At 47.5% G+C, this 21,626-nt stretch overlaps 9 protein-coding genes across 9 annotated transcripts; 6 read left to right on the top strand and 3 right to left on the bottom strand.

Moving 5' to 3' along the window:
* The first annotated feature begins 415 nt into the window (after positions 1 to 415).
* CNA04240 (IMP dehydrogenase, putative) lies at positions 416 to 2,556 on the top strand. The gene is made up of 6 exons (XM_566768.2): positions 416 to 727; positions 787 to 855; positions 905 to 1,060; positions 1,111 to 1,779; positions 1,832 to 2,233; positions 2,291 to 2,556. The coding sequence occupies exons 1-6, from the start codon at positions 513 to 515 to the stop codon at positions 2,412 to 2,414; spliced, it is 1,635 nt and encodes a 544-aa protein (XP_566768.1). The 5' UTR covers positions 416 to 512; the 3' UTR covers positions 2,415 to 2,556.
* Positions 2,557 to 2,585: 29 nt separating this feature from the next.
* CNA04230 (general RNA polymerase II transcription factor, putative) lies at positions 2,586 to 4,098 on the bottom strand. The gene is made up of 3 exons (XM_566766.2): positions 3,705 to 4,098; positions 3,245 to 3,641; positions 2,586 to 3,192 (listed from the first exon to the last, which is right to left on the bottom strand). Exons 1-3 carry the CDS (start codon positions 4,051 to 4,053, stop codon positions 2,619 to 2,621), a joined length of 1,320 nt encoding a protein of 439 aa, XP_566766.1. The 5' UTR covers positions 4,054 to 4,098; the 3' UTR covers positions 2,586 to 2,618.
* A 215-nt stretch (positions 4,099 to 4,313) lies between these two features.
* Positions 4,314 to 8,596, top strand: CNA04220 (hypothetical protein). The gene is made up of 20 exons (XM_024656265.1): positions 4,314 to 4,443; positions 4,509 to 4,640; positions 4,700 to 4,758; positions 4,813 to 4,948; positions 5,006 to 5,211; positions 5,265 to 5,429; positions 5,480 to 5,667; positions 5,729 to 5,901; positions 5,960 to 6,216; positions 6,265 to 6,346; positions 6,397 to 6,568; positions 6,616 to 6,821; positions 6,876 to 6,959; positions 7,012 to 7,305; positions 7,360 to 7,677; positions 7,729 to 7,770; positions 7,812 to 7,940; positions 7,994 to 8,215; positions 8,272 to 8,336; positions 8,389 to 8,596. Exons 1-20 carry the CDS (start codon positions 4,351 to 4,353, stop codon positions 8,486 to 8,488), a joined length of 3,123 nt encoding a protein of 1,040 aa, XP_024511911.1. The 5' UTR covers positions 4,314 to 4,350; the 3' UTR covers positions 8,489 to 8,596.
* Positions 8,570 to 9,742, bottom strand: CNA04210 (expressed protein). Its single transcript, XM_567163.2, has 4 exons — positions 9,702 to 9,742; positions 9,555 to 9,642; positions 9,066 to 9,497; positions 8,570 to 9,001 (listed from the first exon to the last, which is right to left on the bottom strand). Exons 1-4 carry the CDS (start codon positions 9,713 to 9,715, stop codon positions 8,618 to 8,620), a joined length of 918 nt encoding a protein of 305 aa, XP_567163.1. The 5' UTR covers positions 9,716 to 9,742; the 3' UTR covers positions 8,570 to 8,617.
* A 168-nt stretch (positions 9,743 to 9,910) lies between these two features.
* On the top strand, positions 9,911 to 10,704 carry CNA04200 (ubiquitin-protein ligase, putative). Its single transcript, XM_024656264.1, has 3 exons — positions 9,911 to 10,177; positions 10,232 to 10,339; positions 10,388 to 10,704. The coding sequence occupies exons 1-3, from the start codon at positions 9,973 to 9,975 to the stop codon at positions 10,567 to 10,569; spliced, it is 495 nt and encodes a 164-aa protein (XP_024512059.1). The 5' UTR covers positions 9,911 to 9,972; the 3' UTR covers positions 10,570 to 10,704.
* A 195-nt stretch (positions 10,705 to 10,899) lies between these two features.
* On the top strand, positions 10,900 to 14,006 carry CNA04190 (palmitoyltransferase, putative). The gene is made up of 12 exons (XM_566783.2): positions 10,900 to 11,252; positions 11,332 to 11,561; positions 11,614 to 11,743; positions 11,799 to 12,152; positions 12,200 to 12,328; positions 12,379 to 12,642; positions 12,694 to 12,756; positions 12,809 to 12,873; positions 12,921 to 12,946; positions 12,998 to 13,084; positions 13,138 to 13,748; positions 13,803 to 14,005. Exons 1-12 carry the CDS (start codon positions 11,043 to 11,045, stop codon positions 13,962 to 13,964), a joined length of 2,331 nt encoding a protein of 776 aa, XP_566783.1. The 5' UTR covers positions 10,900 to 11,042; the 3' UTR covers positions 13,965 to 14,005.
* Positions 13,973 to 15,164, bottom strand: CNA04180 (hypothetical protein). Its single transcript, XM_024656263.1, has 3 exons — positions 14,714 to 15,164; positions 14,334 to 14,666; positions 13,973 to 14,267 (listed from the first exon to the last, which is right to left on the bottom strand). Exons 1-3 carry the CDS (start codon positions 15,066 to 15,068, stop codon positions 14,119 to 14,121), a joined length of 837 nt encoding a protein of 278 aa, XP_024511916.1. The 5' UTR covers positions 15,069 to 15,164; the 3' UTR covers positions 13,973 to 14,118.
* Positions 15,165 to 15,211: 47 nt separating this feature from the next.
* Positions 15,212 to 16,798, top strand: CNA04170 (hypothetical protein). The gene is made up of 7 exons (XM_024656262.1): positions 15,212 to 15,626; positions 15,682 to 15,856; positions 15,906 to 15,934; positions 15,988 to 16,085; positions 16,135 to 16,381; positions 16,435 to 16,521; positions 16,579 to 16,798. The coding sequence occupies exons 1-7, from the start codon at positions 15,302 to 15,304 to the stop codon at positions 16,764 to 16,766; spliced, it is 1,149 nt and encodes a 382-aa protein (XP_024511915.1). The 5' UTR covers positions 15,212 to 15,301; the 3' UTR covers positions 16,767 to 16,798.
* Positions 16,799 to 17,389: 591 nt separating this feature from the next.
* Positions 17,390 to 20,516, top strand: CNA04160 (transporter, putative). The gene is made up of 11 exons (XM_024656261.1): positions 17,390 to 18,580; positions 18,633 to 18,663; positions 18,714 to 18,785; positions 18,846 to 18,902; positions 18,951 to 19,040; positions 19,094 to 19,281; positions 19,332 to 19,511; positions 19,584 to 19,655; positions 19,708 to 19,974; positions 20,031 to 20,179; positions 20,240 to 20,516. The coding sequence occupies exons 1-11, from the start codon at positions 17,763 to 17,765 to the stop codon at positions 20,278 to 20,280; spliced, it is 1,965 nt and encodes a 654-aa protein (XP_024511914.1). The 5' UTR covers positions 17,390 to 17,762; the 3' UTR covers positions 20,281 to 20,516.
* Positions 20,517 to 21,626: the final 1,110 nt, after the last annotated feature.

The following is a 21,626-nucleotide window of genomic DNA, read 5'->3' as shown; positions in this document are numbered from 1 at the left end:
TCGGTCCCTGTCCCTTTTTTGCGTTCATCTTCTCCTGAATATCCTTCATTTCTCCTTCTTCTTTCTGTGTTCTTTTCCTCTCAACCAGTCCTAGCGATGTCGGTACAATATCATGCTGCTTGCTTGAATATTAATGGTTTTGATTACTCTATTACAAGTGTTGTGCACTGCGGAAATTTGTTTGAAGGGCTGTTATTGCTGCTGTTGGTCCAGTCAAGTAAGAGCGAACCAAGAGACTTGCTTGTTGTACTACCTTTATTACGTATTAAACCCATGGCGGACGCACCCGCCGCCGGTGCCCGCCGCCGCAAACAAGATCTTCTTCTAGAAGAAGAAAAAAGACACGTCAGCATATACTAATTTTTTTTTTACTTGTCAGCAGCAGCAGTTGTGGCGGAGCGGGGTGGTCATCCATTTTGGTCGTTCCAGAACAATTTTAATCTTGGATATCTTCCACAGAATCCCACAAAACCTACCTTCTCCCTAGAAACTCCCCTTACGACCTTGGAATAATGGCTGACACCAACCCCAACGCCCCTCCTCGCTCTGACTCCCTCCTCAATCCCGCCGATGCTCTCAAGTACCTTGAGGAGTATCCGCGAGGCGATGGTCTTTCACTACAGGAGCTCATGGACTCCAGGAAGAATGGTGGTTTGACTTATAATGACTTCTTGGTCCTTCCTGGACATATTAGCTTCCCCGCGTCTGACGTCTCCCTGCAGTCTAGGTAGGTCTTCCTTGGTGGACGAAAAATAAGTGGCTTTTTGCTGATGATTATGGATCCAGGGCTACCAAGAACATTGTTCTCAACACCCCCTTCCTCTCTTCTCCTATGGACACCGTTACTGAGGACCGGTGAGACGTGATGTTTGTCTCGTCCAGGCATTTTCTGACTCCTAGGCAGAATGGCAATTGCTCTCGCCCTTCATGGTGGTCTCGGTATCATCCACCACAATTGCTCTGCAGAAGAGCAAGCAGCTATGGTTCGACGGGTCAAGAAATATGAGAATGGTTTTATCACTGACCCTCTCTGTTTGGGTCCCGATGCCACTGTTGGGGAGTGAGTACATGTTTATGTCAAAAGGCGTCAGCAGGCTTACCCCTCCTCAGCGTCCTTGAGATCAAGGCTAAGTTCGGCTTCTGCGGTGTTCCTATCACCGAGACCGGCGCGCCGAACAGCAAGCTCCTTGGTATCGTTACTGGTCGAGACGTTCAGTTCCAGGACGCTGAGACTCCCATCAAGTCTGTCATGACTACTGAAGTTGTCACCGGCTCCTCGCCTATCACCCTCGAGAAGGCCAACAGTCTCTTGCGCGAGACTAAGAAGGGCAAGCTCCCTATCGTTGACTCTAACGGTCATCTCGTCTCCCTTGTCGCCCGCTCTGACCTGCTCAAAAACCAGAATTATCCATACGCCAGCAAAGTTCCCGAGAGCAAGCAGCTCTACTGCGGTGCTGCCATCGGTACTAGACCTGGTGACAAAGACAGGCTCAAGCTTCTCGCTGAGGCTGGCCTCGACGTTGTTGTACTCGACTCCTCTCAAGGTGACTCTGTCTACCAGATCGAGTTTATTAAGTGGATCAAACAAACTTATCCCAAGATCGAAATCATTGCTGGTAACGTCGTTACTAGGGAACAAGCTGCTCAGTTGATCGCTGCTGGTGCCGATGGCTTGAGGATTGGTATGGGCTCCGGTTCCATTTGTATCACCCAAGAGGTCATGGCCGTCGGTAGGCCCCAAGGTACCGCTGTGTATGCCGTTGCGGAGTTCGCCAGCCGGTAAGTGTTGACAGGCCATACGGTATCACCTTCGTTACTGACATATAATCAGATTTGGAATTCCCTGTATCGCGGACGGTGGTATCGGTAACATTGGTCACATTGCCAAGGCTCTTGCTCTCGGTGCTTCTGCCGTTATGATGGGCGGTCTTCTTGCTGGCACCACTGAGTCTCCCGGAGAGTACTTCTACCACGAGGGCAAGCGAGTTAAGGTCTACCGAGGTATGGGCTCCATTGAGGCAATGGAGCACACTCAGCGAGGTTCCGCCTCCGGCAAGAGGTCTATCCTCAATTTGGATAACGCGGCCACTGCCAGATACTTCTCCGAAGCTGACGCAGTCAAGGTTGCCCAGGGTGTCTCTGGTGATGTAGCGGACAAGGGAAGCATCAACAAGTTCGTGCCCTACCTTTTCACTGGTTTGCAACACTCTTTCCAGGATGCCGGTGTCAAGAGGTGAGTTGATCAATTGCTGGTGAACGTCATCGTCGTCATAGCTGACTAGAATACCAGTGTCTCCGAACTTCACTCTTGTGCTCGGTCTGGTTCTTTGAGGTTCGAACTTCGAACCGCTTCTGCCCAGCTCGAAGGCGGTGTACACGGTTTGAACTCTTACACCAAGAGATTGTTCGCTTAGACATAGAGAGATGTGGGAATAACAAGATAGGAGGAGGTTTTGGGGATGGACGTTTATGTAGATAGATTATTTGAAAGTGTACATATACGCATGCGATGGTTTTTCGGCATTCATAATATTAATACAGTCTCATACAATATACCATGCGTCTAATATGACAATCGATGTACTGTGCACTCGAAAATGAGCAAGACATGATCTATGCTATCTTGCGCGCTTTTTACCCGCTACATTGGAGGGGCCGGTACCTGAAGCCTTTTCAACACCCGCATTATCTGGATGACCTAAATCTATCATCCTTTCCTCGATCATTTTCCGTACCAGAGATTCAGCCTCCTCCAAACCGAACTTGTCCTTTTTGTCTTGGACTAAATCGTTGTTCTGCCCGGTTTTTGTCCCAGTTGCAGCCGGGACAGGTGCTGCTGCATTCCCCGTTTTGGCTTGTGCTTGGGAATTCCTCATCACCGTTGGCTCAAATGCCTCCCATACGGGATACAGTCCAATAATCTCTTGCACGCAACCAAACAGCATTGGTAAACTGACTTGAAACCCAGCCAGAAATTCTGCGGCATTTTTAGGCGGTGGAAGCAAATTCAATCCTTCATTAATCGAAGCCGACTGCAAGAGTTCCGGTCGCTGAGTGGAAGACGCACGGGTGCGGGCAGAGGAATTCGACATGGATGTTAGGCAGAAGGCGATATATATTGCCGAGAGAGCGATTATATAAGGAGGATATAGCAGAGGGGCATCGGTGCGATAGGAGTCGTTGAGGATGAACCTATTGGGACCTATCAGCTAGATGCCAAATTGGGGTCGATAATCACACTCACCATGATATTTGCAAAACACCCTCGTCCACTTCCATCATACCTTCGCCTGTCCCTCTACTCATTAGACGCCTTATCCTGGTTTCCTCAGCCTCTTCGAGGCGCTCCCCCTCTTTTTCAAGTGCCTGTCCAACTGTTGGTTGCTGTCCCTTACTGCTCGCCTTCTTCGCCTCTTCTTCTCGCATCTTTTTGGCATCTCCTTCTTTTTTTCGTATTTCCATATCTTCTTGAACTCTGGACTTCTCAAATTTTCCCATGTCTGCAGACTCCCTCCCGGTGAGATGGAGTAGCGCCCGATATGGGTGGAAGACCACTAAGTGGAAATCGAGATCCTCCAGTAGATAAAACTCCATTTCTCCAAGCTTATTGGTCTCAGCAGGGAACATTTTGATGTTGTGTTCTGTTTCATTGATCGCCCGACTTCAGGAAATGTAACAATTGAGAGCCTAAAGGGAAATCTCACCATGGAAAACCAACTTGGCCTCACTTACGACACTCTTGATATGTACCGGAGTCTCCTCTACTTTGGCTGCCACATAAATGCAAGCCGCGAGCACCAGATATGGATTCGTTTCGCACAAACTGTTCTTGAAGTAGAACCGCTTGAAAAACACACATGCGGTGGCTATCGGTATTTGCCTCAGCAGCAGTCGTTTACCGAGTTTTTGGATGAGTTGAGAGAAGAAGATGAAGAGGCAATATAGCTGGCGAGAGGTGCAGTATTTGAGGTCTGTTTGCCGAGATTCCAGAAGAGACGGCCGAGTCAGGAGCCAATAGCGGTTATGAGAGGAGGTATAGAAGTTGGAAGACATCTAACTGCAGCTGCTGTTGGTGTCTTTCCTCTTTGGTCAATTGGGCAGATGGAGATGATAAATACAATGCGAATCCATTGCTTCCGGAGTCCGTCCGTCCCTCCGATTTCCTCTGATTTGAGCCCATTTTTGAGCGAGACTAGATATGTATGATGACATCGGTGTTTAAAAAATCTTCCAGCGTCACCATTTAAGTCAACATGAAGCTTCAAGGCGAAGAGAGAGAACGGGGTATTTTCCAAAATAGCTCTCCGCGATCCTCGTTGACACATATCACTTACATCGAATCCCCACGCCATGGAATCGCTCACAATGGATGAAGAATCCCCGACCCCTTCTCTTGTCTCATTCCCTGTACTTCCACAATCCGACCTCACCCAGGTCGCCCAGGTCAGTTACTTTATTTGAAGGGTCAAACAGAGGATCAAGGAGCTAATCAGACCTGCGTGAAGTAGACCATTCTCCAACTGTTTGACCCTGCTACATCTTCTAATCCTGCACAAGCGAAGTACCTCCAATCAGAACTGCAAAAAATCCAAGGAACGCCTGAAGCATGGGGATTGATAGCCGGCCTCGCGAACCATGAGGTGGGGACAGACTATCCGTTTTCGCTACATTGAACGTTTTGTTGATCAAATGTGTACAGGATACCAATGTGAGGTTTTTTGGGGCTCATACAGCTCAAGTAAAAATCTCGCGTGACTGGTGAGCTTATCAGAAATTGAGACGGCTTGAAGAAATCCTGACGCTCGGCGTCAGGGATACATTACCTCAAGAACTTCACCAAGGTCTTCTCGCCCTCCTTCTTGAAACATTATCAGGAGCAATAAATCCAAAGAATCCTCACTCGTACCAGCCTGGAAATGCCGTAGTGGTAAGGAAGATCTTCGGTTCTGTGAGTGTTGTGCGAATATTTATCCCAGCCACGGCACTCATTTTGACAATGCGAAAGCTGGCGTCACTCCTTCTGCGCTTGGAATTCACCATATTCTCACACCCCATCCATACTGTCATTCAATCCATGCAATATGCTTTCAGTCAAGCGGACACTCAAAGTATTGGGGTCAATCTGGCTCTGAGATTGCGATTGTTGGAACTGGAGTGGTGCGCCATTTGCGTTGAGGAGATGGGCAGAGCGGGATTAGCAGAGCAGCGAAGGTGAGAAATATGGATCTGTAACACTCAAACTTGCTCATCATTATCCTTCACAGAGCCGCTATTAGAAGGCATGTGGAAAGCGATCTCAAAGTCGTCGTCCGGACAGTCATTAGATCTATGAATGGCGACAACGCGAGCTCTACAGATGAGAGATTACGTGAGGCCGAGGCTGCTTGTAAATGCGTTGAGAGCTGGATTGACTGGGGCCTGGGAGCGGAGTGAGTCTAATTCCTCACTATATGCTCGCATCCGATGACATTACGTGAAGCGAATTGAACGAGGTTTTACCTGTTCTCTATAATTTGTTGCCTTTGCCTGCCGCTTGTTCTGCTGTTGTTGAGGTCCTCTCCGAAAGCATCTTCAAATACGGTAAAGGGACCAAGATTTTGACGGAACCTCTTATATCATGGGCTACCGGACCATCTGGGCAATCTATCTTGGGTTTGACCGAAGAAGGTCAGTAATTCCAGCTGTATGCTATACCGTCTGAGAGACTAATGTGAAAGCTGTTACATAGACCCCTCCGAAGAAGCTGTTGCGTTTGCCAAGCTTGTAGCGGCGCTTGTTGAACATTCTTCAGAATGGTTGGTGGCGCATATTCAAGAGAGTCAAGTGCAAACCTTTTTGGGAATGGTGTTGCGCATTACTGGCTGGAAGGGTATTGCCGGAGTGGAGGAAAACATCAGCGAGGTGAGTTCTTGTAGTAATCGCTTCCGCCGAATGAACTCATCAGCAACTACCATCTCAGCTTACTCTCCCAATCTATTCTTTACTGCAAGAGGCGCTCATGGATTCGGATCTGTTCCAGGCTCCACACCAGACACACCCTGCTTGGTTGATCGCAAAACAGTTCTTTGCTGAGTTGGTTTCCGTTACTCGCCGAAAAGTCAGATGGCCTGGCGAGGGCGAGGTACCTCATGGTGACACATTAGGTGGCCTGGAAAAGGATGACAGGGAGGCGTTCAGTCGTTGGAGAAGGGATGCCGGAGAGGTCGTCGTCGGAGCGTAAGTAGTTTAAGCATTTCATCAACGAAGTGGGTTAACCCACCTTAGTTATTATGTTCTGAGGGAGGAGATGATGCAAAATTTAACGCAAACAGCTGCTCAGCAGATTCAAGATGGTGCCTCTTGGCAGGTGAGTTGCAAGCCAGTCTTGTTTGACAACGTTGACTTGCTTTCTACCAGGATGTTGAAGCCACCCTGCATTGCATCCGATACTCATCTGAAGCTGTACCTTTGGGTGAGGATCAGAGTCTCCCTGTCTTGTTTGGCGAGCAAGCATTGGGACTGTTGACACAGCGGCCAATTGGAGGTCTTGGCGAAGATAGGTTGAGGCTCACCGTAGTTTGCTTGATCCGTAAGTTGATACAGGTGTGTCCAGAAAGTATTGACGCGCCATTACAGAGTCCTACGAGGAATGGTTCAAATTTCACCCCACTCATCTTGCCCCATGTCTCTCCTATCTCGTTCCATCTCTTACTTCTCGTAATCACTCAATCTCTCGATCAGCTGCGGACGCCCTCAAAGCACTGTGCGACATGTGTAGGAAGAAGCTGGTTGAACATATCGGCGCATTTTCAGAGCTTCACGGTAAAATCGGAGACATGGGCGTGAGTAGAAATCTTAACATCGATTCCTTCTAATGTTAAAACCAATATGTTCAGTCGGAGGAGCAAAGTAAAGTCATTCAGGGTATTTCTAGTGTTATCCAGGCATTGCCTCCAAAGGAGGCAATTGGGCCTGTTGAGGTGAGCTCTTATCAATGTTTTATTGTCAATTATGAGCTTACTTTCTTGGCAGGCTATCGTAAACCCTATTATTGACCGTATGCAAGCAGCTGTTTCTACATCACGCACTAATGCGCTGGAGGCTCAACCTCTTCTCATACAGACCATCAACTCTCTGACAGCATGCCTCAAGGGTCTTTCGCCTTCAGATGATGAAATTTTTGACGCAGTGGATGGTGAAGATCAGAAAGAAGAAGAAGTGAAAAGGGTACGAGGTGACGAGAGAATGGCGAGATTACGAGAGAAAACTTTTGTGGCAATCGAGGGTGTTGTTGGAGTTTGGAATGGAGACTCTGAGATCGCCGATGTGTGTCGAAAACCTGAAGCTGATATTTTGTTCTGCTGCTGATAGCCCGTGTAGGCCATATCTTCGCTATTGAAGCACGTGTCACCCAATCCTCCTACCCTCATTTCTCTTCCTCCTCTGCCATTACTCTCTCTCGTCACCCTCGCATGTTCTCGCGCCCCTTCTGCTCTCTGGTTCACCTTAGCATCTACAGTAATCCTCAGTATCAGCGCTCCCCCTTCTTTCTTAATCAAGAAAAAAGATTTAGCCGCGAGAGAAGACGAGGCGATGAGGGCCAGAGAAGAGCAGGAAAAGTGGGAGACAGTTGGTCAATGCGGAGGGAGATTGGTTGAAATTGCGCAGGGCTTGTTCCAGGGTGAAGGAATGAAGGAGGTAAGCCTGTTTAGGTTCTTTATTCGAACATGCAACTGATCGGTCTTGAAGAATCCGGATATTGTGGAAGGGTGGTTCAAGTTTTGTCATTCGGTACGTCTATTACATCCGGGAAACGAGTTAACGGCGTACAGTTTGCTGAACGTTACCCCGGTGTGCTGCTCCGTCTGCAACCTCATCAAGTCGAGTCATATATTCAACTTGGTCTTGCTGGTCTCAGACTTCACGAACGTTTCTCCCTCAAGTCTGCTTCTGATTTTTTTGTACGTCTCAATCGTTTAGTCCTGCATGCTTCGTCGATTAATCGATAGCGTAGGTTGCCCTGCTATCGAAGACACGCTTCCCATCTCCCCTCGAAGCCATCTTTGATCCTCTTCTAGTTGCTTTTGGCCCATCGTTACTTCACGCTTTAATTCTCTCTGCTGGTAGTGAAGGTCCCAGAAGTGTAATTCCAAACTTGGCAGAATTGCTGGCTGGATTAGTTACCAGAGTGAGCGGTGACGTGATGTCAGCGTGGTTAGAAGGAGTTTTGAGTATTGTAAGTGTTTTGGTACAGCAGAGTTGATATAATGGAAGAACTGATCAGAAGAACAGGATGGATTTCCTGATCCGAGGGCAACTTTGGAGTCGAAGAAGAAGTTGAAAACGGCTGTCCTGAAGTATGTCTTGCCTTTGGTTTGCCTTTGGGAAACAAACTAAAATGTTACTCAGATCGCGCACCGCGAGGCGGATGCGAGAAGCTCTTCATGAGTTCGCATTGGTTTCTCGAGGTCTGGAGGGTACTACCTATGGCAATGCAACAGCCATTTAAATTTGATAGGGATCAAGGATCACTAAATCCCATCTCGTCGTGTAGCCTTGTTTAGATGGAAGAAGATCATATTTGGATGGCATGGTAGAAATTATGCATGGCTCTCACTACTGATGAATATTCTAATGGTCAAATAAAATTGCCTTGACGTAAGGTCTTTGCCAGAGTAAGCATTGCACACTTGTTCCTCTCAGCATCGTCCCATGCTCTCCAATTCTCTTGTCCTCTTGAGCAATCTATCCATCGTCGTTCTCCAAGCAAGTCGGTGATTAGACAGCTTTCTAAATACTTTTTAACTTCTCCCTCTATTTCTTCCTCGCTTTTGCCATCTACAGAGCCTGCATATTCTCCTTCAAGGAAAATACTACTAGCACTTTGATTGGGAAGGATATACAACCGAAGTATTACAGGGGGTTGCGGAGAGAGAAGTGCATTGAAAGTGAGGACGGTCATCAGAAGGGTTGACCCAGGGAGAGAAGTAGGAACAGGAGTGGAGGATGTTTGTGATGCAGTCTATTTTCGAAATGAGCTTGGTCAAGAAGGCAACTGAAAGGGCTAGCCATAAAAATATGCTTACGGTACGAGCTGCTTTAGTTAAACCCATCACGAAAGGACTAAGTAATGATTGCAACATTGGGATAACCGCTGTTGATGGTCTAACTGCTACACACCGGAACCGCTTCCCTTCTTCATCCATTTGCAGAGGGATGGGATCGGATGAGTGGGCAGCAGTAGATGTTTCAGTAGCCCTGTTAACATGCTCTGATTCACCGCCAGTAGCTGTTGAAGAGCGATCATCGAGGAACAGGTATGCTGTATCGTCTTTGATGATGGGAGCATTTGTTTTGGCCTCCCCTGGTTGTGCTGGAGGCATTAGGTTAGATATTATGGTGAGGTAGCGCGAAACTTGATTATTATTATCTTGATTGTTATCGTCGGTGGTTGGCGAAAGAGGGAATTGAGCGCGATATGTGCGAACTTGAAGACCTAGCCGAGAAGGAGGATTATGCTTAGTGATAGATGTCAGTGAAAGTCATTAGCGTTTTGAACTAGGCGGTTGACTTACTCCGTAGCTCTCAAGCACACGAGCGCATACGACATCCGCCAAAGAAACCGCCCGGCCAGCGGGGGGAGTGCAGGACCATTGGAGGAGACTGTTATATGCCATTTAGCGTGATTATATCACCTGCTGAAGTAAGTCAACCCAACTCACAGAGTAAATCCCATGCTTTCCGTAACTATACATGCATAGTGGGAATACAAATGCTTATGATATCGATGCCCGTCATTACCTAGTGACAGTAGTGAAAAAGGGCGGAGGCACAAGCTGTCTCATCTTCCACGTCATGGTTTCATGATTGTTGTTGTGATGCTGTTTGGCCCGTTTGTAGACAGAAGGGTTTCCTAGGTTCATTATTCATCGATTGTGAGCGAACTGCCGAGTATCATCACTATCCCACAAACAATCCAACATCCACAGTCCCATGAAGGTGGAAATAAATTCCTATCGCGCGGTAGCCTACTGGATTTGGGACGTTTCCGACGAACCTCACAAGCTTTACCACTACGCGCCGCCGGACGAAGTTGGCCTCGACGATGACGACGATCAGGACGTCTGCGGTATATGCCAAGCGGCCTTCGAGAGCACTTGCCCCGATTGCAAAATACCCGGCGATGACTGTCCCTTGAGTAAGCGTAGTGTATGTGTGGAGCAAAAGCATGATGCTGATTTGTTCTGTTTAGTTTGGGGGGAATGCACCCACGTTTTTCACATGCACTGCTTGTTGAAATGGATCGGTCAGAAGGAAGATGAATCACAGCAACAATGCCCCATGGACAGAAGACCTTGGGGTAAGTCTTCTATTAAAAGTCTGTGCTCTTAACTAACAATTGAGTCAGTGACGGCCGATAGGAAGCCTGATAAACAACCGGCGGCGAGTCCTGGCCAAGTGGTCCAATATGACCACTTAGAGCACGGTCATGCAAGCCAGCTGGATGAAAGATTAACGGGCGCAAGGGGGGCCACCACTAGAGGAGCGCATGCTCAGGTAGAGAGCAGCATGGAGGTTGACGAGCAATAGCATTATTCAAAGAGGGCCCCCCAGAAAAGGTTATTGTACTTGGCACGAGTGAAGTTATTATCCTTGCTGTCCATATAGCTCTGTCCCTTGTTGTATAGATGTACTTGTACTCGAAGTATAGCCATATCTGCTTCCCTCTCATTATTCTCATCATAGCCAACAGTGATTGATATATGAGCTGTGTGCGGCTCGAGGAACGCTCGTAACTGAAACTGTAGCCAATGTCCGAATTGCTGTTTTCATGGATCGAACTGTCCGGACACGGCCTCTACGCTGCTCGGCCTTGCGCTGCACACACGCAGCATCGCTATGTATATATACGTATAAATACCTCCTTTGCTACTTCCACACGTATGTTCTCAAGCAATCCTGGACTCACCGAGAAAGAGCAACAAGTACACCACCAGGCAGGATAAAAGGCGCTCAAAACCATACCCAGAACTACAGGTCGCAACGCACGAACCACCTATCTTATGGACCAAGAGATGACTACAGTGGCATCTCCAGACATTAGGGTGAAAGCGACAAGCCCAGACTCAAATCGAGCTGTACTTGAACAATCAATAGTCCTGTCAGATTCAGGCAGGTTAGATGAAGGAAGCTCAATTCGAGGCGGAGAGCTTGAAAGGGACAGTCAGGAGGTCGGCCGGGAAACTGTACGAGAGCCTTTGATGTGTCACGACGTATGTCCTAGTCCTTTTTCCATTATATCTTTCGCAATTTGGCTAGCGAAGTAATTGCTGACATCTTTCCATAAATTAGCTCGACATCCATGCACTGGCTCAGAGGGGCGATACGGCAGCCATCGCTGCTATGCTACAAGAGAACCCTTCACTAAACCTCTCTGCCAGAGACGCTCAAGATGTGACACCTTTACACTGGGCCGCTATTAACGCGCACATGGGAACATGTAGACTCCTAATAGACAGTGGCGCTGATATCGACGCGATTGGTGGTGAGCTGAAAGCTACTCCTTTGCAATGGGCTGCAAGGTAAGCTCCCCGATGCGTCCGAATACATTACTCATATGATTATATTTCGTAGAAATGGACATTTATATGTTGTACATCTCTTAATATCAAGGGGTGCTGACCCAAATATACATGACTCTCAAGGCTTTAATACGTTGCACCTCATCACTCATTCCAGTGCCGTCATGCCGCTGCTATACATGGTGAGCGAACATTGATCACCATACTTGGACTTAACGCGCTGACATCAATATGTAGCTTCATCAACCGGTAGCTATCGATGAAAAGGATACAGATGGTCATACTGCTCTCATGTGGGCAGCTTATCAAGGCGACGCTCTTTCAGTCGATCTCCTCATTAGACACGGTGCTTCAGTGAACTCGACCGACAATGCGGGTATGACTCCTCTTCACTGGGCAGCGGTGAAAGGCAACAAGGTCTCCATCATGCACCTTGTAGAAGCCGGTGCTAGTCTCGATGCGAAAGAAGAAGCAGGGAAGACTCCCAGAGATATGGCAGAGGAGTTGAGGGGTCTAGTGCCGTTCCAAAAGGGTCTCGAGGAGGCAGGGTGGAGCATTGATGGTGTGAAGATGGAAGGCAAATTGGGCCCTGTGAGTGAGGCTACCAGTGTCTCATGGATCCAGCTGACCGTTAATAGAGAAATACCATCCTGGCTATCTTCTTGTTGCCCATAGCAGTGCTATGGCTCATCTTCAGTACTTTCAAGTGGTTACCGGTATACGTGGGCGTCCCGTTTGCCATTGCTGAATTCATGGGCATGCAATACGTGAGTCAAATAAATATACCCAAGACAATCGACTGATCATCACTCCAAAGACCGTCGTCCTTGTTTTATTGGGCCATATCAAGGCCCAAGACAAAGTTTCCACATCCAACTACTTTGCATCTATCATCACCGCCAGTCTCATCTGGGTAGGCTACTGTTGGATTTCTAGGTTCGCCGTCAACACCCCGGGATACGCATTTAGCAACCTCGGCTTTATAATCATGTTTGTTGGCTGCTGTTGGACTTTCTGGACAGCCATCGTGACAGATCCTGGATTTGTGCCGAAGGGACAGCAGGATGCGGAAATTAAGGAAGTGAGTATAGCGGCAATATGTGCATAAGAATACTTTTAAAAATCCCTATAGGTATTAGAAGACCTTGTGGACGCAGGAAGACTGAATGGGACCAACTTTTGTATCGTCTGCATGGTGAGTCTGTGTGCTATCTGCCTTCACATTAGGGTGATATTTATGTTTACAGGCTCGGAAACCCTTACGCTCCAAACATTGCCGGACCTGTAATCGATGTGTGGCCAGGTTTGATCAGTATGTATCTCTAGTTGTTTGAACAAGTATTACCTGACAGCACATAGCCACTGCCCTTGGATTTGGAATTGCGGTGAGTTAATTGCAGGCCACATCCGTTGTCTCAAGGCTGATAAGGTCACAGTGGGAGCGAAAAACCATCGATCCTTTTTGCTATTTGTGTTATTTTTGATTGGGGGAATCATTCTCTTTATCAGACTTACTATTGCCTGTGAGTTGCTGTTATACTTTGAATCATCCGTCTAATGTTTTCATCGACTATAGACATCCAGCAAAATGCCCCAGAATACATTCCCACTCCTAATCCAGGATTAACAACATGTGATATCTCTACAACTCTCTGCCAAGCAGGCGATTTCGATCCTTTTCTTCTCTGTATGGCGCTTTGGAGTACCCTTCAACTCACGTGGACTTCTGTTCTGGCCATTTCTCACCTATGGCAAGTCTCTCGGCAAATGACAACATTTGAAGTGTCCAATCTTGGCCGATATGGCTTCATGGGTGGGCGAGGGGGACAAAGCTTGAGAGACCAAAGCGGGGCGATGTTAAAGCAGGCTGCAGCTGTCGGGGCGGGCATCGGGATGAGTGGAGCTGGAGAGGAAGCGGCTGGTCCCCCGGGTGCCGAGGCTGGGCCAGAGGGGAACGCGTTACTTCCTCCGCCTGGCGGACATGTTCATGGACCTCAATGTCGACATGGTGATCATGCTCGTGGCCACAGCCATGGCGTGCTGCATATATGCGGAGCTCTTTGGAAGACATTGACAGGTCCGCTGATGACTATCTTGGGACTAGATAGGTTTACGAAGGGAAAGGCATTGGGGGGAATGAAAAGAGCTGGGAGAGACCAGAATCCGTTTGATATGGGCATGGTCAAAGTAAATTCTACAGACCCCTACCGCATACAAAGCTATAAACTGACATACAATTAGAATTGCATAGATTTCTGGTTACCAGATAACGATGTCGATTATATGACGGTTTACGAAATACCTCCAGGAGGTTGGAGGGCTTATAGGCGAAAGCTTGCGATGGATAAGAGAGTACCGGGTGGGAAAGGACGTTATGAGGTCGTTAGCGAGCAAGAGGTATAGGGTAATGGTATGCATATATTCACCAGGCATGCTATGGATACAACTTTACAATGCTATTTGACGGATGTGCTATTGTACTTATACTTGTACTACTAGTAATTTGAAAATCTACGATTATTGATGGTCCTGTCGTATGGAAACAAATGCTCAGTTACTATCTTTCGGGACCGCCATTCTCTTCTTCTTCATTTCCACCTTGCGCTTCATTATCCCCTTTTGACTCGATTCCCGCTTGAGATCCCTCGCCGGGCTGATAGCCTATTTCGCGTAACGTTCTAATGACATACTCCTGCAAAATTATGCCTGGAGTCACCCAAATTCAGGTGATTAGTCCCCCAAAATCCGGAATACTGGATTTGACTCGCTCACCAATAGCCATCAGACCCTCCCCTTCTATGGCACGATACATATCCCGGACCTTATATTTTCCCCTAGGTCCCCGTATATCGCCTCCGTCTACTTTTTCTTCCCTTGCTACCGAGACGAACTCGCCACGTTCGTTGACAAGACTTTCTATACCCTGCGCATGGCCTTTTGACAGTAGCGAATCTTTTAAAACCTCAACTCTCTTTTTACTTGCCCAAGGCGCTGCTCGCTGACGTTTCTTGGGAGGTATTAACAATGAAGTCGAAGTATAGAAGTGAGAGGCATGGTGATGGATAGCTTGAAGAAGATCGCTGGTGGGATTTGAGGGTGGAGGCACTATTTAATTGTCAGTAAAGATTCCGCATCTTTGGAGTCATACATACTTGGTGGAATATGAATATATTTCTCAGCCTCACGAAGACGTTCAACTCTCCGGGCTTTACGCATCGCCCATGCTTGTTTACCTCTTGAAGATGATCCTCCTTGATCGTCCTCGATGAGATTGCCTTCTTCCACCTCATCCTCTGAATCATTTGTGCTCACTTCTACCGTACAGTCTTTGTCATATGGATCCTCTTCGAGCCCTAGGTCATGAATAGCGCGCCCTTTGCCTTTGTCCAAGGTCGGAGATAAAGCAGGCGGAGACGCAGATGTTGATGCTGAACTAGATAGTGGACCGGACTGCGGAAGTCGGCGCCTCTTAGTGGGCCGCCTGTATGGCTGCTGTCGGTCCTCCATGCTTATTCTTATTTTCTGGTTGGGAGGAGTGGAAAGGGGACGATTTGTCTGCAAAAGCGAGGAAACGATGACGAAAAGATGTTGTTGTCAGTATTTAAGGTACCGCGAACAGATGGGAAGAGGTGGGAGAATGGGGACAACTTTCGAAAATAAAAAAAAACCGTCCTCCACATAATTTACTCCAGACCTATTTCGTATCATATAATCATAAACAACCCAAACAAACAGCCAAAATGGACATGGATTCAGCCCACCTCGACTCTTCTCTGCTCACGCTCGCTTTTCGCCTCATTAAAGCCGCTCAAACCGCTGCTCCGTCCGTCCTTGCCGACCTGCTCGCTGAGGGTGCTCCAGCTTGGTTCCAGGACGACGATCTGGGATGGTCATGTCTGCATTATGCCGCCGAGAGGAAAGAGCCAGAGTGTTTGGAAGTTTTGTTGCAAGGTGGGGCCGTATGGAATGCTGTTGACAAATGGGGAAGGACAGCTGGTGAAATCTGTTTGTCGTTAGGCGATGAAGAGGGATGGTCGATCATCAGGAATGAAGGCATCAGAAGTGGTACGTCAGATCCTAGAAAGTCTAGAAAATTGGCTTATGCGCTTGACTGTGACAGAAATGTTGCACCACGCTCTGTCTGGTACTTCATCCCCGGACGCCACCAATAACATTGTGCTTCGCGCAGAGGACAAGACTTCCGCGGGAGATAACCTTGTTTTTCTGAAGAGCAAGCTCACTTGGGATGTTGGAAAGGACGGTAAGGAAAGGGTACTGGATGCAGACGGTAATGGGTAAGGTCTTAAGCCTGGTGTTTAAAACTTGTAACTGATTATGTTCAAGAGTCATGATGGGATGGGAAGAACCTCTTAGTACGCCTTACTGAATTATATTGCTTTACATCCTCTGACAGGCTACTGTATAGTGGTGGAACATGTAAAGCGTCTTACAGAAGAGCACCCCAAAGCAGAATTAGGAGCCGAAGGCATGTCTATCCTCAACGTCGGCTTTGGCCTCGGAATCGTGCGATCTCATCTTAAACGACATTGTATAAATCTGACTCAAAGCAAAGGTCGATCGGTTATTCCAAGAATGTGATCCGAAGCCTTCACATCATACTATCATCGAAGCCCACCCCCAAGTATTGGAATACATCCATAAGAAGGGTGTCCACCTGCTTCCTAACGTCCGGATTCTCCAGGGGAGATGGCAAGACTGGTTGTTAGACGGCGAAAAGGTCGGCGATGTTTTGTCAGGTACACCTGATGGGATGGGCTTCGACGCAATCTTCGTCGATACTTTTGCCGAAGGATACGAAGGTGCGTTGGTGATGACTGGAGGTATTTGCAGGACGCTGATAAACGAATGGCAGACCTCAAGGCCTTCTTTGAAGTTATTCCTGATATTTTGAATGCCGATAACGGCCGTTTCTCTTTCTGGAACGGTCTTGGTGCGACGAGTGAGTGCTTATGGGTTCTCTGCAGAAGATCGTATGGACTAATCAATCTTTTACCAGATCCGACCATTTACGCCGTATCATCAAGTCTCGCTGAACTGCACCTTGAAGATGTCGGTCTTCAAGTCGAATGGCATGACGTGCTCATTCCTGAGAGTATGCGAGAGGAAGTATGGAAGGGCGTAAGAAGGAGATACTGGGATCTGCCTGGGTATAGACTGCCTATTGCTAAGATGAGCTTAATTTAGACGGTGAAAGAAGTAACAGTCAGTATGGATAACTATGGCTCAAATACTGGTGCCATCAATTCACGAAGAACAAGAAATCTGCCATACCAACTCCTGCTACCAGCTATATTCACGGGGTAGTTCGGTGTTTATCAATCTCGTCGTTCCGGCGGTTCGCTCTGCTCCATCATCTTGCTCCTCATTCCTCTTCTTGCTTGAGTTTTTCATCGTCGTAACTTTTCCCTTCAAGCTGATTACATTACGTAAAGGGGCCATGCCGTGTCGGCCGGTATGGCCGGACCGAATTTCGGTTATCTCCGACACTTGATTTCGGATGCCGGTGTACTGGGGATTTTGACGATCTCGGGCCAATTTTAACCCTCCGAAAAAGCAACTGGTTACTCGCTCGCTGTCCCTTCTTACCTTGCATTGCCGCCTCCCTCCCCCGGCTGACCACTTAGGGCTAGAACAGGGCTTTATGATGCTTGCAGGTGACAGTCCATCCCGAATACCCAGCACTCCAAGTACTGAGCAATCCAGAGTCCACTTGGATCTTGGACGAACCAAAACAGACCTAATGCCGGATGTGAAAGAGCTGGAACTGCTAATTGCATATCCTGCATCTCCATATGACATCCCGAGTCTCCATATCTCGCATTTTATACCCGAGTATCGCATTCATTTTGGCTCGATTTTTAAATTGCTTTTGCAACTCAATAGAGAATCTTTTTCAATCGTGTCAGCGGGACTGGACTATTGCCTACTAATTCTCTCATATAACTCTTAGGCCCATCAAGAGCAGCAAGTTTTTCACGCTTCTCTTCTTCTTTCTGGTCGGTCTTCTTCGCCCAGTACCCCATCAGGCCTCCGTCTTTATTTTCTTCACCACATTGCACACACTTTTCACACGACTTGTCGACCGTTCAGGCCGACCCTCATGGCACATCAGCATAACGTAGCAACAATCCAAACTATTTCCCCCATTCTCAACTCTTTCTTCCGATATACGCATTCAATATGTCATCTGAGCAGGCAAATACTGCCATTCAACCCGTTTTCGAAGCAAGACCAGTCAACAGAAGGACAGAGTCTTCCACTTCAATAGAAGCGGTCACCTCCAACCGTATGACCATGGCCTCTAGTAGCGCTACTCTATGCCAGTTGGGCGAGCACGACGATAAGCCATCAATGCCTGATGCTGAGCATCCTCCTGCTATTCCTGAACAAGCTTCAGGGTATAGCAAGTCGGAAAAATCTCAAGTCCCTACGAGACAGTCATCCACTAAACACGCCCATCCTCATTCTCATTCTCATCAGCATCAGGGTGCAACCCCTCCCCCCGTACCTGCTCCTGATGTCGTCTCAGTCTTTGACCCAGCTTCAATTGGAGGTGGTGGTCCGCTTAAAAGGATTGAGACACAGCGAAGCGAGCGATATGCCGAGGAAATGAGAGAAAGGGAAGCAAGAGAAGCTGACAAGAGCGAGAAGAAAAGTGGAATTCTTCGAAGATGGTCCACAGTTTCTAGAAGGCGCCCCGTTATGATCATGCCGCCTCATACTCATCGACATAGTGAAGATGAGGTCTCTCCTGTTGATGACGATCGGGACCCCAGACATGAGCGATCGTCTTCCAACATAAGTAATCAGACTCTGGCGATTACTCCTACTCCTGGCGAAAGAGAAAAGTGTGACTTTTCAGACGACAAGGAAGAAGGCCGCTGCGAGGCGGAGAAACATATGCAAGAGGAAGAGGTTGAAGAGCATGTCTACCCTGATGGAGGTTACGGTTGGGTTGTACTCGGTGCTTGTTGTTGTCTGGCAGGATGTACGATGGGGTAAGTCTTTTGACATTTTTAAGTGCTTAAACATCAAGCTGACAAAGCGAAGTTGGGGTATGAACTGGGGTGTTTTTCAAGAGGTAATTATCTGATAATCATCTAAGATGATAAGGGGCTAACGTGCTGTTAGTATTACCTGGACAGCGTTTATCCCAACGTCAATACTTCTGTCCTCTCTTTAGCGGGAACTTTGTGCGCCTTTGTGAGCATTACTTGGCCAGACATATACATCATTGATCGCTGACGTTCGACGGTGAGTCAGATGATGAATGCCACCGCTTTTATCTCTGGAAGATATGGTGACCGATATGGCTTCAAGGTTTGTATCGCACCGTGATTGGCCTACCTCTGCTAACACAGTCCTCAGAGGGTCTTGTATTGTTCCGCCGTCATCACATGGCTCGGCCTTTTCCTCGCAGGCTGGTCAACCAAGCTCTGGCAAACTATTCTCACCCAAGTCAGTAAATTTCCACCTTCAGCAATTTACTTGCTAACGCCAAATCGAATCAGGGCATTCTCACCGGCTTTGGTCAAGGCCTCTCTTTGCCCCTTTTCATGTCCCTTCCTTCGCAATGGTTCTATCGCCGCCGCGGTCTTGCCAGCGGGTTGGCTATCGGGGGTGCCGGCTTGGGAGGTGGCACCACAACATTGATCTGTAGAGAACTGTTGACAAGGGTCGGATATAGGAAAACTCTTTGGTGAGTTGTGTTTGTTTGTTCCTGTAAACTGGTACTGATGGCTGCAATAGGATTCTGGCGTGCATCAACCTGTTCTGCATGTCCCTGTCTACATTTCTGATCAGGACAAGACCGAGCTCCCCAGAGGGCAAGGCAACTGGAAAAGGGCCTTGGATTGATTGGGCGGTGGTCAAGACTTCTTCTTTTTGGAGTTTGGTCATAGGCCTTGTCGTGTCGACCACTGGTTATGCGTAAGTCAAGAAGTTTCAGTTTAACTTGAATCTGCCCTTGAGTAGATCAACTAAGTTCCCGATTTTACACAGGATGCCTTTCAACTTCACTGCGCAATGGACAAGACTTCACTTCCCTAATCTCAACCCTATTCTTCTTGCGCTGTATGTGGGCTCACTGTGTTCACTGCTGCTCAGGATACTAATTGCTTGTTAGACCCGTTACACTGTTAGGCTACACTGTCTGTGTAGGCCGTGCCCTCATCGGCCTAATAGCAGACCTCTTGGGACCCATGAACACCTTCATTCTGTGTTTCTTTTTGTCTGGGGTTGTCCAATTATGCCTCTGGCTCACTGCGAGCTCATTTGCTTCCGTTTTGGTCTTTGCCATAATGTTTGGGCTGGTTGCCCCGGGATACATGGGTATCATCCCACAAATCATCGTGCAATTGTTCGGCCCAACCAATCTGGCTACCAATGTTGGGTGCGTTTTCGCTGCGGAATCATATGTGTTAGGATCCAAACTCATCCAACGCATAGAATATTACTGCTCTTTAACGGTCCGGGTAATTTGATGGGTGGGCCTATTGGTGGTGCGCTATACGATGCAAGTGGAAGGACAAGTTTCAAGTACATGATAATTACGGGTGGTTGCTTGCAGATCGCCGGGGGCCTGATCATTTGCTGGGGTGAGTATTGATGCCTGAATATTTGTGAGATAGACTCGATACTGATGAGTACTCATACAGCGAGGTTCAAGACTAGCAGGAAATGGCTCAAAAAAATCTAATGATGGTAATAATGGCGGCGTCCACCAGATTGGTTGCTGGCAAGGGATGATGGTCGAGTGCGTATTTTTGGAGAGGACATGTGGAATGGGCCGGAAGATGAGGGCAACGGCGCATTTGGTGTATAATGACATGAATGGAGAAGTGAGATACATGGACGAATTCTGTATTTTGGCGATCAGCCTGTATTGTACATCCTCATCATCAGTACTCACAGACATTAATTTAATGACTTGCCAATGTAATGCGCTATCTGTACACATGATGTTCGAAGTGCAGTTGCTGTTGGGGAAGTCGGCAAAAATTCAATGGCGGGGACTTCTCGCCATGATCTGCGAAACGACGGGATGTTCTGTCAACCACGGTACGGCTCGTTCCGTTCAGCACTGCTGTTCATAATTATTTTCTGATAGTCTGACTATCAGCTACAAAGTAAGAAAAGGCGCTATAGGCGCGAAATTGTCAAGCGATGCCCATCCCTCTCTCCTTCATTTTTGTTTCAAACAGATGCAATCGCTCTAATAATAGCGCTAACAATAAAAAAAGTCCGAATAAGTGTCAAGAGTTTCTTGATAGGTATAGCTCTATGCAGTAAACACCTTTACTACTACCGCTGTCTTGGATGTTTAAGAATGATCGTTGATTCATTCAATCCTCCTTTCGGAATTGCCTCTTTCAAATGCTCTCCCAATCGATTACCGTCGGAGTTGGATGAAGGTTGTGCGGAATGCGGGTATCGTGGGCGATGGGGATATGATGGCACTCATTGAAAATGAAGATGACTCGGTGAGTGACCTCGAAAAAAAGCCGACATGAAGACTGTTAGTATTCAGTCTTCATGCCAATGTTCTCCCGCTGATATACGCCGCGCTCCTGCTTGCCCTTATTCTGCAACGTAGCTCAAAGCTTTCTTGGCGAAATAGCAAGATTACTTTCATAGGTATAGGTAATGTTGTTGATTGCCGAAGTGGCCAACACCAAGAAATTGGTTTGCTCTTGTAAGGACTACCGATATAAGTTTCTTGCTTGTAATGATTGTCGAATGGTAATCCTGGCATTACTTGCTTGAATGGTATCACAATTGTCACCCCTGTACTATTCAGGCAGATCGGCTAGAGACAAGCGCTGGCCCCTAGTTTGGCAACGATTTCGTTTGTTGTTAGCAAAGAGCGTCACGAGGTTCGAAACGTTCAGCCCTGGGTCAACGTCAAATTATTTATGGTGATTCTTAACGTATTGATTGTTTAACTGGTGGGATGGATACACATATGCTGTCGATTCGGGATAAGATGTAGAGTGCAGAGACGTAACGAACGTCAGTTTGAAGAATAAACTATTTGAAATGTAC

The sequence above is a fragment of the Cryptococcus neoformans genome, chromosome 1 (assembly GCF_000091045.1).
Source record: "Cryptococcus neoformans var. neoformans JEC21 chromosome 1, complete sequence".
NCBI lineage: Eukaryota > Fungi > Basidiomycota > Tremellomycetes > Tremellales > Cryptococcaceae > Cryptococcus > Cryptococcus deneoformans.
The sequence above is the reverse complement of the archived record's forward strand: the minus strand, read 5'-3'. Positions and strand labels throughout refer to the sequence as shown.

Coding starts and splice junctions, on each gene's coding strand:
- CNA04160 (XM_024656261.1), top strand. CDS start 17,763: ATGTCATCTGAGCAGGCAAATACTGCCATTCAACCCGTTTTCGAAGCA. Junction 18,903..18,950: donor GTGACCGATATGGCTTCAAG/GTTTGTATCGCA, acceptor CACAGTCCTCAG/AGGGTCTTGTATTGTTCCGC. Junction 20,180..20,239: donor GGGCCTGATCATTTGCTGGG/GTGAGTATTGAT, acceptor GTACTCATACAG/CGAGGTTCAAGACTAGCAGG.
- CNA04180 (XM_024656263.1), bottom strand. CDS start 15,068: ATGGAGGACCGACAGCAGCCATACAGGCGGCCCACTAAGAGGCGCCGA. Junction 14,667..14,713: donor ATATATTCATATTCCACCAA/GTATGTATGACT, acceptor ACAATTAAATAG/TGCCTCCACCCTCAAATCCC. Junction 14,268..14,333: donor GGAGGGTCTGATGGCTATTG/GTGAGCGAGTCA, acceptor GGGTGACTCCAG/GCATAATTTTGCAGGAGTAT.
- CNA04190 (XM_566783.2), top strand. CDS start 11,043: ATGGACCAAGAGATGACTACAGTGGCATCTCCAGACATTAGGGTGAAA. Junction 12,153..12,199: donor TGGAAGGCAAATTGGGCCCT/GTGAGTGAGGCT, acceptor GACCGTTAATAG/AGAAATACCATCCTGGCTAT. Junction 12,329..12,378: donor AATTCATGGGCATGCAATAC/GTGAGTCAAATA, acceptor ATCACTCCAAAG/ACCGTCGTCCTTGTTTTATT.
- CNA04200 (XM_024656264.1), top strand. CDS start 9,973: ATGAAGGTGGAAATAAATTCCTATCGCGCGGTAGCCTACTGGATTTGG. Junction 10,178..10,231: donor CGGCGATGACTGTCCCTTGA/GTAAGCGTAGTG, acceptor TGTTCTGTTTAG/TTTGGGGGGAATGCACCCAC. Junction 10,340..10,387: donor CATGGACAGAAGACCTTGGG/GTAAGTCTTCTA, acceptor CAATTGAGTCAG/TGACGGCCGATAGGAAGCCT.
- CNA04230 (XM_566766.2), bottom strand. CDS start 4,053: ATGTCTTCCAACTTCTATACCTCCTCTCATAACCGCTATTGGCTCCTG. Junction 3,642..3,704: donor GGCCAAGTTGGTTTTCCATG/GTGAGATTTCCC, acceptor TCAATGAAACAG/AACACAACATCAAAATGTTC. Junction 3,193..3,244: donor GGTGTTTTGCAAATATCATG/GTGAGTGTGATT, acceptor AGGTCCCAATAG/GTTCATCCTCAACGACTCCT.
- CNA04210 (XM_567163.2), bottom strand. Junction 9,498..9,554: donor GTGTGCTTGAGAGCTACGGA/GTAAGTCAACCG, acceptor TCTATCACTAAG/CATAATCCTCCTTCTCGGCT. Junction 9,002..9,065: donor TAACTAAAGCAGCTCGTACC/GTAAGCATATTT, acceptor TTTCGAAAATAG/ACTGCATCACAAACATCCTC.
- CNA04220 (XM_024656265.1), top strand. CDS start 4,351: ATGGAATCGCTCACAATGGATGAAGAATCCCCGACCCCTTCTCTTGTC. Junction 6,569..6,615: donor CACCGTAGTTTGCTTGATCC/GTAAGTTGATAC, acceptor GCGCCATTACAG/AGTCCTACGAGGAATGGTTC. Junction 7,941..7,993: donor AGTCTGCTTCTGATTTTTTT/GTACGTCTCAAT, acceptor TCGATAGCGTAG/GTTGCCCTGCTATCGAAGAC.
- CNA04240 (XM_566768.2), top strand. CDS start 513: ATGGCTGACACCAACCCCAACGCCCCTCCTCGCTCTGACTCCCTCCTC. Junction 1,780..1,831: donor GTTGCGGAGTTCGCCAGCCG/GTAAGTGTTGAC, acceptor ACATATAATCAG/ATTTGGAATTCCCTGTATCG. Junction 2,234..2,290: donor CAGGATGCCGGTGTCAAGAG/GTGAGTTGATCA, acceptor CTAGAATACCAG/TGTCTCCGAACTTCACTCTT.
- CNA04170 (XM_024656262.1), top strand. CDS start 15,302: ATGGACATGGATTCAGCCCACCTCGACTCTTCTCTGCTCACGCTCGCT. Junction 15,857..15,905: donor CTGGATGCAGACGGTAATGG/GTAAGGTCTTAA, acceptor ATTATGTTCAAG/AGTCATGATGGGATGGGAAG. Junction 16,522..16,578: donor GAACGGTCTTGGTGCGACGA/GTGAGTGCTTAT, acceptor ATCTTTTACCAG/ATCCGACCATTTACGCCGTA.